The sequence below is a fragment of the Perca fluviatilis genome, chromosome 2 (genome assembly GCF_010015445.1).
Source record: "Perca fluviatilis chromosome 2, GENO_Pfluv_1.0, whole genome shotgun sequence".
Lineage (NCBI taxonomy): Eukaryota > Metazoa > Chordata > Actinopteri > Perciformes > Percidae > Perca > Perca fluviatilis.
In genome coordinates, this window is record NC_053113.1 from 27,431,239 (window position 1) to 27,444,375 (window position 13,137).

Consider the following 13,137-nt stretch of genomic DNA (forward strand, 5'->3'; position numbering starts at 1 on the left):
GCGGGTACACTCAGCCTGGCTATTAGAAATAGCCAGGAGCCTGCTGCTGTGGTCACACAGACACCTGCTCTTAATCAGAGCAGCGTACACTCCGGGGTTACTAAACCACGGGAGACTTAATGTCGTGGGGGGTCCCTCTCACAATGTGCGGAAAGTAAATCCCACTCTCATTCAGATGGTGTGGAACAGGTTCGGAGGTCGAAAGTGGATCAGTTTGCCTCACGAGAGAATGCACAATGCGGACTGTGGTTCTCTATGAAGGCGCGAGACTGGTCTCGCTTTTCCCCCTATAACCCTAACTCCTTGTCTCCTGGCTCGCATTCAGGAAGTGAGCCTGGCGGCCATTCTAGTGGCACTAGAACACACAAGCGCGCCATGGCTCCTGACCCGGGGGACATCATCATCATGACAGCTGCCATATGGCACAGGGACACACTGTCGTAGCTGGACTGTGCGATCTCCTACCCTGCAGTGATAAGCCAACAGCTGTTGCCCTGGCCGCTGAACGGGAGCGCTTGGAGAGGTTAGGGTGTCTCGTTGCACTACTTAGTGTACTTGGTGTCACAGGTGGCATTGACTACATCAGCTTCGCCCTTAACCCAACAGTAACAGCTCTTAGAGGGTGAAGCCTATACAAAATAGAACAATAGTTACGTATTGTAACTCCAGATTCTATGAGTATAGGCATAGTCCTCTAAGATCCAGGCCACCTGCTTCACTAACATTGGCTGAAGAAAATTGCTGATGTTGGGAGCGGATCTCTGGTCTCGCAGCTGTAATATACAGTAACTACGGACGTAAGAGAGGCCTGTGGAGGGAACAAGGGCGTGAAATAAATCTTCTCGACTATGCATGCGCGAGGGATACACCCAATAGCAACAGCTCTTAGAGGGCTATGCCTTTACTCATAGAATCTGGAGTCAAAATACATAACTGTCGTTCCTACTGTTGCAGAAACTGTATTGAAAGTGTATCTGCGTTGGATAGCCGACTGACTCTAAAACATTGTTGCACTTTAGTGGTTATTCCTGGTTTATTTCTTTTTTTTTTCTCAGACATGATATTCATGTTGTGTATATTTCTTCATTTGCTCACAGTTTCTGTAAGTGATGGTTGAGGGGAGGCAACTGCAGGAAAACCACATGTAAAGGGTGCAGCTAAAGGCAAATGGATTACATTTACAGTATCACTCCAATGCTCTTACTATTTTACTATTCGAATAGTTGCCTTTAAACAAAGCTTGTCGGAGATGGGATGGAGTTTCACATGTTATGTAAGGTTGGCAATATGTGTCTGCCTGTCTAGCTGATGGTCTGTCAATATGTCAGGAAAGTCCTAAAAGAATTCCAGGTGAAGCTGCTCACAGCATGCCTCTCTGTGTGTTTGTGGAAGCAATCCGACTCTGGTCAAAGCACGTTTAGATGATAAGCACTCATCATGACATATTTGGAACACATACACACATTCTTCTCGTTTTCTTTCTCTTCGATACACGCACACACACACACACACACACACACACACACACACACACACACACACACACACACACACACACACACACACACACACACACACACACACACACACACACACACACACACACACACACACACATAAGCTGTCTCTGGCATCACCCTTTTTACACACACATACAATTTCACTGGCAATCAAATCCCTCTCCTTGTAGAGTCTTAAATACTATCTTTAGTCAATATGGAACAGTAAATCTGTCTCAACCACACATCAAATACACTGTACCCTCACTTTGTGTGTGTGTGTGTGTGTGTGTGTGTGTGTGTGTGTGTGTGTGTGTGTGTATGTGTCTGCAAAGTTGACATCAAAGCCTGTCGTGCAAAGTTTTAGTTTTACAGATTCTCGCATTCTCGTGGAGTTTCGATAAATGTACTCATAGACCTAAACGCAAACCCAAGCCAGCTGTGATTGAGGTCAGAAGGTTTTCTGTGTGTGTGTGTGTGTGTGTGTGTATAAATGTGTGTTTACAGAGTCCTAGTCTCATTTCCTTTTAAGGTTAAATGCCTCATCAAGCACATCTGGGCCACTTAATAGGGTCGGGAAAATTATTGAGCCACGGAGAGGGATGACTGAAAATCTCTGAGCATCCAGGCTGTAGTCACCTGCCAGCTACAGTACCAAACTTTTACCCTCTCACATACTTATCTCTTGCTTATTTTTGTATTATTGCTTGCTTTTTGCAAATTTATATTTGTTGAAACTCATTAGAAAGTAGATTGTTGATGTTTTAAACTGATGAAAAACTTTTCCAACTGTAGTTTGGTTTACTTATTTTGACCTTTTAGTTCTTGTGCATTTAATGTTCACACTGCTTTATAATAATAATCAAATCAAGAGGAGTTACTCATATGGACTTACTGGTAACTCATTCATTCATCAGTTTTCATCAGTCATACTGCATCTGTGTGGGAAAATCAATTTCAGGTGAATGACAGCGAGTCATGCTGCACTTTGCTTATTTATCTTCTCTGGTGTCAAAAACAGATGAACATGTCGAAAAAAGGCGTCTTGTACTGTAATATTGCAGGGGATACCAAATATAATCATGTACATAGCGTATATACTTTCTTGACAGGTCACAGTCAGCAGATGGATTCAATAGTAGTTTATCTTTTGAACGCATGCTAAAATCACGTATTCTATCACACAAGCCTGTGGTTGGTCTGCTTTGCTTTCACACCACAAGAACCAGTTTGATTCACACAAAAGCAGGCTAGGTGTGAGGGCACCCTAACAATCTACACATTACTGTAACTGATTTACATTTTGCTATACAGAGCATTATAAATCACATGAAAATATAGCATTTGTACATTTTGGATTATATGATGTCTCATAATTAGCCTCTGTTAACTTCATGTAATGTTAAGAAATGGCATGCAAAATGTGGTGGCTACATCTGGAACTCTTGCTTCAAAAATAAAAAGTAGTCCACAGAACAAACAAGACTTTTTTTGGTTTTGTCAATTTACTAAAATAAGCTCATTTTTTGGCTGAATTGTTTCTGAACATAATTTTGAGTACACTTTCGGAAGCAATATTTGTTATAAAAGCTAAAAGTAATATTTCCAGCAATGACGCCATATTCACCGGTGGTGAGGGAACAGATTCTTATTTACAGTTGCAGTCTACTGGAGGGGACACCAGGGAGCTACCCTTTTCAACCTCCATTTTGTACAGTTTGGACACTGGAGCGTCTGAGGATTAAGTGTGTGAAGGAGATGGGGAGGAAGGCAAGAGAATTTCCCTGTTGACTTTTACTCCGCGTGACCGGTTATCTCGCTTACAGCCAGAGGACATTCAAGTTAGTAGATAAATCACACCGGACACATTTATGCTGTCTCATCTGTGACTGAGTCTTAGCTCATTTTCATGTTGAAGCCTGGAAAATGCTTTTCATGTGGTTTACTGTGTCACTTCTGGTCTTAATCTGCAGTACATTTATGTTAATATATCAGGGTCATTAAATTACTGGAAATGTACATCTTCACTGAAATTCCAGCAGAAGCAACAATGGCTGGCTTGGTGTTCGCAAACCCACAGCTCGGTACTTTGGAGGACTTAGGGACTGCTAAACAGAAATAAAGTAGTGCCACCAAGAACATCTAAAAAAGACATGTCAACAACACTCAAATCAAAAGCACATCAACGACACACTAATGATGATATAACATGATACTTGAAAGTGTTTGATTTGTTCTGTTAATCATTAAGCATTATCTCTCACTCACACACTCACACACACACACACACACACACACACACACACACACACACACACACACACACACACACACACACACACACACACACACACACACACACAGGTGTTGTTGGTTTCATTTTCTGTCATATTCCGTGTCTCCACTCTGTATGAGTAGCACATGTGTCGGATGACTCAGAATGGGATTCTGCCAACTAACTTGGATAATATGACCTAAACTTTTCCCACTGCACCTGGCTAAGCAGCACTTCTTCTCAGGACTACCCACCCAAAATGTATTACTGTTACTGTAACTTGTTACTTACAATTTCATACAGAAAAATCAATATTTGGAAAAAAATAATAAAATCTATAAGGTTCTGAAGTTGTCTAAAGATAAACTCAGAGCTGCTTCTGTTCACTATAAATATAATGATTTGTGCACTTATAGAGTTATTTTTTCTCTCTAACCAAATAGCTCCTAAAATGTTTATCTTATGCAATTCAAAAGCACTCATTACTTCATGTAGCAAGCTCTGCAGATGACGAATCACACCCGCTGAAAACAGGATTTTAAAAGGATCAAAGAATAATGATTTGGGGGGAAACCGTGACATGAATAATGTGTAAGGCCTCTGTTTGACTGGAGTGTTGCCTGCAGTTGGTAGGCTTTTGTTTCTTCAGAGGGGGTAGCAGTCTTATGTTAGACATAAAAGTCAATTTAGGTCCCAGTCTGTAAAAACCTACCCAAACTTATTGTTTAAAAAGAAAGTTTCTTATTTAAAGAGACCCAATCCAAAATAGACCCAAGGATAATAGGACCCGATCTGAAATGTTGTCAACCTAGTTAGACCCCATTTACACTTGTCATTACAAGTGTCTCATATATGATTAAAATTCATGAGTTTTATACAATCTCTCCATTCACTCCATTCAATCACTCTAACACAGCGAGTAGTGTAAATGCTCCTGAAGCCATTTTGTAATCACCTAGAGATGAGGAAAAGAAAAATGGAGAGTAAATTGGCACTTCAGCAGTTAAGTTACAACAACAACAGTTCAGCAGCTACCTGTGACAATTGTGCAGAACACAAACATGTATAACTCATACTGATGGGACTACAAGCGAGACAAATGGTCATCTTCATGGCTTTTACTGACAGATCAGTGTTCTCCTATCCTCAGATCATCCAGTGGTTGAACGGATCAGGCATCATATCATTATGCCTTAAGCGTTAGTATGTGTTGAAATAGTTTGAGACGCTTTAGTTTAATGAGACAGACTGATCAAATAGCTATCCAAGATTCATGAAGTGGCTGAGTCTAAAGAGAGAACACCAGCACTGCTTGTCTAATTAACAAGCAGCCACAAAAGGTCAATTAGAGCAGCAATACATGTCATTTTTCCTGCATGTCACAGTTCACACTCTCCCATTGGCCTTTTTCTCTGGTGAAAATTGTGACTCCCATGTGATCAGAGATGATTGTGTCTGCTTGGGTATTAAACAAGACAAGACCCACACATATTTGAAACATGGCAGAGGTTTAGTAATAAAAGTGTGTTTTGGTCTTTATTCAGTCTCTTTTCCCCTTTTATGCTTCCATCTCATTTGACTCTACCTTTTCTCTCACACACACACACACACACACACACACACACACACACACACACACACACACACACACACACACACACACACACACACACACACACACACACACACACACACACACACAGACCATATTTTGCTTTCCCTCATGGTTTTTCCTTTATCTAGTCAACCTCAAAGCTCACTACCTCACAAATGCCTCTCTCTTGGTCTGCCTCTCTCAGTTCAGGTTGTTTTAGTCATTAGCTGACATGCTGATACCATCTCAGACACCTGTTCTCTCCTTCCAATGCTGCCTCTCCTTATTCTCTCTCTGCCTCTCTCTTCTTTCTCTCCTCATTGCTGCCTCCTCTCCTTCTCCCTCTTATCTGTTCGACAGGTCTGGAGAGAATAAATTAGACTTGCTAAATTAAGCCACACACACCGCTTCAGTCTAGCTGAAGGGAAGCTGTGTGAGTGAGTGAAAAATGGAAAGATACAAATACACACACAAACACAGGAGCTCTTTGGAAAATGGGTAAAACAGATCAAATAAGATAAACCTCAGGAGCTAGCTTCTGTTTTACATGTACAGAGGTGTAATTAATTGACCAGAGGAGAATTATAACAAGTAGTGAGGAGGGAGGGAAGACGGAGAGAAGCAGTAAGAGTCTAAGAGAGAGAGAGATAAGGCAATTATATTTTGAGGTACTTATTATTTAATTTACTATGTTGTCATTATGTTGGATTGAACGCGGTAACGTGGCTCACTAGTATTTTTAGTTGGGGTCGTTAAAAGCTCATCTGGCTCAAACATACAGCTTGTTATGGCTGTGTTGCCCTTACACTGTGTGCCATGTATGCTGGTTACCATATCAACCTGGCACATATGGATTTGTTGTAGTGTAGGGCCTTTAGGTCATCTGCATTTCTATTATAGAGACATCACTTTACTGGTGATTTTTTTAGCTGGTATTTGAAATTTTGTGTGACTTCAAATGCTTTTAAATCTACTTTCCTGTGCCTTTTCAAATTACCTCCAATTCAACCAGCTGTAGCTTACACATTAATATATACAGTGTTGGGAAAGTTCACTTTCTACATGAACTAGTTCAAAGTTCAATTCACAAATGTTAAAATGAACTAGTTCAGTTCATAGTTCATACTTCAAAATTTTGAACTAAGTTCACAGTTCCAAAAATGAACTAGTTGATAGTTCTTTTTTTCCATATGTTGCTGCGAGCTATTATTTTTCAAAATTATTGCCACAGCCCATATAGAACCACAGACAGCAATTATTTTATCAGTTTAAACACTGAAACTATGCGTCAGATTTCATCTTCATACCCAATCAGTTCAATGTGCCGTTTCAGGTTTGCTGTGGATGTGACTGAAGTGCAGATCTTCTTTTTGAAAGCCGGCAGGCAAAGTTTGCACAGAAATGTAAGATTTTTTGCATCCTCACCGACCTTGTCATTGATTATACGAAGCTTCGTCGCCTCCATGCTGCTTTTTGTTTTGATGACGCATGCGGCGGTGCGACACTGGTGGCTGGTGTTGCCAGATTGGGTGTTTTTTCCGCTACATATTAAGGCCTGTTTACGGTGTGTTTTAGCTGGGTTTTCGCCTGGAAGGCTCTATAGAAATCAGGTGCCCTATTGAACAAAGTTAAACTGAGAGAGCGTGCCGTTCTCAGACACCAGAATGAATGAGTCCACAGTAATGTTCATCAGGCAGTAATACAGTATGTTCAGTTCATGTTCACCCAAAATATGAACGAGTTCATGAACTATCGTTCAATGAATGCGTTCAGGGACAACACTGATATATATATATATATATATGAACACCTGTTCAATTTCTCGTTAATGCAATTATCTAATCAACCAATCACATGGCAGCTGCTTCAATGCATTTAGGGTTGTAGTCCAGGTCTAGACAATATCCTGAACTCCAAACTGAATGTCAGAATGGGAAAGAAAGGTGATCTAAGCAACTTTGAGCGTGGCATGGTTGTTGGTGCCAGACGGGCTGGTCTGATTTTCACGCCAACCATTTCTAGGGTTTACAAAGAATGGTCTGAAAAAGGAAAAACATCCAGCAAGCATTTGTGAAGCCACAACATGCACAACCTTGAGGCAGATGGGCTGCACCAGCAGAAGACCCCACTGGGTACCACTCATCTCCACTGAAAATAGGAAAATTAGACTACAATTTGCACAAGCTCACCAAAATTGGACAGTGGAAGACTGGAAAAATGTTGCCTGGTCTGATTTGTCTCAATTTCTGTTGAGACATTCAGATGGTCCAGTCAGAATTTGGTGTAAACAGAATGAGAACATGGATCCATCATGCCTTGTTACCACTGGGCAGGCTGGTGGTGGTGGTGTAATGGTGTAGGGTATCCATTTCACCTTCAGAACTGCCACTTTGCTCGTTTGAAAGCCATGATATCTCTCTCTCATGGGTGGGCCAAATTCTCTGGTCGGGCAAAGCAAAGAAAGGGGAGGTAACCTTGCTCCTTATGACCTCATAAGGAGATTCCAGATTCCAGATCGGCCCATCTGAGCTTTCATTTTCTCCAAGGCAGAGCAGGATACCAGGATTTGGTTTACACCTATCGCCATTTCTAGCCACTGGGGAACTAATAGGCAGGCTGGGGGAGTGCATATTAATGTTAAAAAAACTCATAAAGTGAAATTTTCATGCCATGGGACCTTTTAAAAGTACTGTTGATAATACTTTGACAACCTGAAGTTTAACTTAAGCTTTTACTTGTAATTGAATAGTTTTACATTAATACTGTTACTTAAAGGCGTGACAAGTACTGTATGTGTAGCTAAGCCTGATGTACAATATCTTACAGTGTTCCTCTGTGATATTATTGCTCAAAAACTAATAAAAACACATCAATGAGTCACACACAACTATATTGGGTCATGTTATTACATTGCGATGAACATGGGTACTGTTTTTTTTTGAGTCAATCCCTCATAAATCCCTGCTGCCACTAATAATAGCTAACATACCAAATATGTATTGATCCACCACTAAAAATAGTCCCCAAAAAATGCACAGTTTACTCCAGTTTGAATGACATTTGCTATAAACTACAGTGCCCAGCTGATAATTACCAAACCCTTAAAGAAAAATTCTTTTAACATCTTCAGTAGAAACCAATGAGCTTTGTATTGAGTTGCACATACAGGGTAGGGACGTTAAGTAATGCCTAGCAAAGGTTAAATTGGTTTTCATGGGATTTGTTGACAATAAGAAACTCACAGCCTTATCCCTCAAGTAAAAAATCTCTGTGTTTCCTAGATTGTTGCTGGGAATGTGTAGAGGTTTTAGTACAAATTGTGATGAGAGCCAGGGTAACTGCTATCACAGGAGCTGTAATGTCATAAATGTATGAAAGTAAAAGATCTTCTGCAAATACAGTATCTCTCTCTCTCTCTGTCTTGCCCTTTACTCCATCTGTGCGCATACCACTCTTTTCTCCGATAATAAGCAATGCCACCAGTTCAACCCTGCCTGTGATGCTGTGTCTCTCCCCCTCTCTCTCTTCTGCACTCCTAAATGAGGAAGCCAGGGAACATTCCAACAGCTGCTCTCTCTTCCCCTTTTCCTTCTGCTCATAGGCAAAATAACATTTTCAAATCAGTCTCTCTTTCTCGTTCCTCTCCCTGACAGAATGACAAAGCTAATCTCCTTATCCGTTTGTTTGACAGCCTTTAAGAGAACACTTTCTTATCCTCACCCTCCCTCCTGCCCTCCTGCCCTTCTGCTCTCTTTCCCCTATACCTCCATCTCTCTTTTACTGTCGAGTGGACTTGTGAGAAAAGAACAGTTGGCCAATACATTTTTGCATTTTACTGACAGTGTTACTAGATGCTCCCTCTCTCCCTTCCGCCTTCCTCTCCCATCTACATATCTCCTATCATCCCATCTCTCAGTTTTATTGTGGAGGTAAAATAAGCATTTTACCTGGAGCTGTGTGTGTGTGTGTGTGTGTGTGTGTGTGTGTGTGTGTGTGTGTGTGTGTGTGTGTGTGTGTGTGTGTGTGTGTGTGTGTGTGTGTGTGTGTGTGTGTGTGTGTGTGTGTGTGTGTGTGTGTGTGTGTGTGTGTGTGTGTGTGTGAGAGAGAAAGTGTATTCCTCACCAGCAGTGAGTAGTAGACTTTGAATCCCGGCTTTGCAACAAAGTAATCATCAGACTTGAAGGTGACTCTGAGCGTGTTGGTTTTGGAGTTAAGACTAGGCGGTGCCTTCTGCCCACACCAGCGACCCCAAATTATAGTGCTGGTCTCTGATTGGTCCTCCACTTCAACAAAGTCATACCTGGAGCGAGAGAGAGCGATATGGAGAAGGAGAGGTAGATGAATGTGAAAGATGGAGGATGAAACTTGCACATAAAAAAATTGAAAAGCTGAGACTTTGAAACTTAAAAAAACTTACTATATAGAGTTTCTTGTGCAATGAAAGATTATTACGCTCATTTAAGGCGTGCTTTCTTTCGGCTTTATGTATAAATTTAGGCAGTAGTTGGACATTTTGGTAAATATGCTAATACACTTTCTTGCTCAGAGGGAAATGAGATGATCCATACCACTCTTGTGTCCGTATGCTAAATATATGACGCTGGAGCCAGTAGCAGGTTAGCTTAGTTTAGTATAAAGACTAGAAACCGAGGGAAACATCTGGCCGTCACTACAATTTTATTTTGGTACTGATTAAACAAACAAGATAGAAAATGTTAATCAGTGAGCTTTAGAGGCACTGGTCGGGGGATTTTTCTAGTGTTTCCAGTTTAATGCTAAGCTAAGCGGCTGCTGGTTCTAGCTTCATTTTGTACGAGAGTGAACTGGATCTTCTCACCTAACTCTCAGCAAGAAAGCTAATAAGCCTATTTGTAAAAGTTTTTCCAGATCTCAGCAACTACTTTGGTGAGTACAGTGTTATCATAAACAATAGCCTGCACTATGAAAATAAGATAATAAGACCCAATTTGAAATAAACAAATTTTCCTTAAAAGTTATGTGTACATTTAGCTCCTTCTGACACTCATAAGCCAAGTTTAGGTTGATTTTAGGGTCTTAAGATTCTTTAACTTTAGTGACCAAACCTGTGATGAGACAAATTTATGATGCATTCTCAAATAACTGGACCACCCTTCCAAACTATAAGATAACAAGCATTTTGCTTGTTTTTGGATAACTTTACAGCAGTCAATTCCCCAGTCAATTAGTGAGTCAATTTATCAACCACACACACGGTGCTTCTTACGCATGCACACACACACACACACACACACACACACACACACACACACACACACACACACACACACACACACACACACACACACACACACACACACAAGATACACAGATACATATTTGAAAAACTGGGCAAAGCTCCTTCCTCCCTCTTCATACCTTTCTAAATCATTACTCCCCCCTTTCCTCCCTTGCTGCTCCCCATTGTCTTTTCAGCAAAGTGCTTACAAAGATGGCTGAGTTGCATATGGGGATTAAAAAGTCTATTTTATCCCCTCAACCCTCAAGGACAAACTCTTATATCTTATACTTCTTGGCAATAAAACAAACTTCAACTATTTATCTCTCTCAAAGTGATGCCACCCCCACACCTTCCTATATTTCTCTCACATCCTTTCAATCACAGCTGAAGCTTATTGTTGGTGTGCTAATACATTAACAAATCATTTCCACATATTTTACTGTTGCTGTTACTTTACTGTTGCTGTACGTCCTTTCAACTTGAGACTTCTGCTCCATAAACTTTACCTTTCTTCTCTGTTACTCCAAACGGTCCTCTCCATCTTTTCCTCACTCACACTCTGGTTCTTTAATCACTGTTACCTTCATCTGGCTTTCGTCCTTTATAGCCGCTTGTAATTCATCAATACTTCCTCTTCTTTGTGCTCTGTACCTTTATCCTTCTTTTGGCCATTCAGGTATAAGCCCTCTCTCCTTTTGTCTGTTTTTTTTTTTTACTCTGCTCTAATCCTCTTTTCTGAATTCCATCACTCCACTCTCCATCTGTTTTTTTTCCCAATCTTTATGAATCTCATGTTTTACCTGCACACTCCATTATCAGCCTCCTCCAGGCCGAAGTGTCCGTCAAACTCCAGGTGTATGTGGCTCCCTGGTGGCGATACCAGTTTCCATGACAACAGCAGATTGCGGGGATAAGCGTTGGGGTAGCGTGGACTGGGGATGGCTCCACCCACTGACGTTACTGTGATGTTTTCTTCTTTGCGGTACAAGTCTGTGGTGAGGCGATTGCTGTCTGTTAGTGGTTACAACTAATCAGTTAGTTAGTCCAGTTGTAAATTAACACAAGCAGAGCAGCTTGTTCACAGAAACACAAAATGGAAATCTATATGCAAGAACAACAAATAGACTTTTATGGAAGAGATAGACGCAAGCACAAAAACATACAAGGACGAACAATACAAATACAAAGGTGACATTTCAATCTAATGATAACATAACCTCAGCAAAGGTACTTTAATTCCAGCACTTTCAGCCTAATGTATAAAGAAATACCTTAACAGTGCTGATTCATTTTCTTGCCAATTATTAAATTAGAGGATGATACATCTCTCATAACTGGGCCTTCAATATGAACTTACAGCCAACTGCCGGTTAGCTTAGCTTGAATACTGAAAAACGGCTAACCTGGCTCTGTCTAAAGGTTAAAAGAAATCCACCTAAAAATTGCAATTTGTCGTTTTTTTTTCGCTTCATTTTTTTGTACGGTTGTGTATAGTTTCTTGGTTGTGGATCTGCCGAACATTGTGTTTTTGAGGGTGTTCATGGATATGTTTGTGTATCTGTCCTAGTCCTAGTTCCAAAGTATAAGTCTGACCTTTTCACACTCATTGGATTTTAATATTTCTTGTGTACAAGTGGAAAATGTTGCCTGATGGTGGTTCTAGAGAAAAGGTCAAGGGGTCAACAAAAAATGTCAGATTCCTTTTCCAACTCTCATGGATATCAAGAGCAAATTTGAGAGTTAAACAGGTCAGTCATGGACCAAAATGCTGGTCAAAGGGAAATTTGTGATTCACCAAAACCATTAGGAATTATTCTCTGGTGACCAAGAATCGCATCCTGTTTCATACTGTAGCAGCTCTTGAGAACAACAGATGGACAAACTGACACTACTGTTGGTCTGGGCTAAAAAAGAAAAATGTATACCTGGCAACAAGGAATATATTGTGCATGTACTGTACATAGAACCTAGCACATAAAACATATTTGTTTAAGTACGCTTAGAAAAGTGGGTGTATATAACAGTGTCTGTCTTTACAGTGAATTTCATTGCACTGCTGTGCCACAACAGCAAAAACACTGCATCTTTACTGTACTGTGCTCTGTCTACTTTACTAGCTCACCGCTAACACACACACACACACACACACACACACACACACACACACACACACACACACACACACACACACACACACACACACACACACACACACACACACACACGTATGCACGAACACATGCACATACTTTATTCTAAAATGAGATAGCATCTACCTACCTACCTACAAAAATAAAATGACAAATGTCATGGGCTCTGTGTTATTAGCTTCATTGCTTTACTTTAGTTTTTAAAGTAGTGTTATAAGTATAACTGCTCATCAGTACTGATTAACATCATAATCACACCTGAACGCCATCTGAATGTCACATCCTGATTAATCAACTCAATCATACTGTAAATCAAGTTTTGATCTTGCACAACAAAACTTTTTCCCTCATCATTTTAC

The 13,137-nt window shown here is 40.6% G+C and overlaps 1 protein-coding gene across 2 annotated transcripts in view; it reads right to left on the reverse strand.

The window, feature by feature from the left end:
• The window catches only part of pdgfd (platelet derived growth factor d), a 72,306-nt gene that overhangs the window by 23,478 nt on the left and 35,691 nt on the right, over positions 1–13,137 (reverse strand). For both annotated transcript variants that reach the window (XM_039792203.1, XM_039792196.1), the window contains exons 2-3: positions 11,429–11,618; positions 9,491–9,668 (exon numbers count right to left, since the gene is read on the reverse strand). In XM_039792203.1, coding sequence (XP_039648137.1) covers positions 9,491–9,668; positions 11,429–11,618 — 368 coding nt within the window. The remainder of the gene's footprint in view (positions 1–9,490; positions 9,669–11,428; positions 11,619–13,137) is intronic.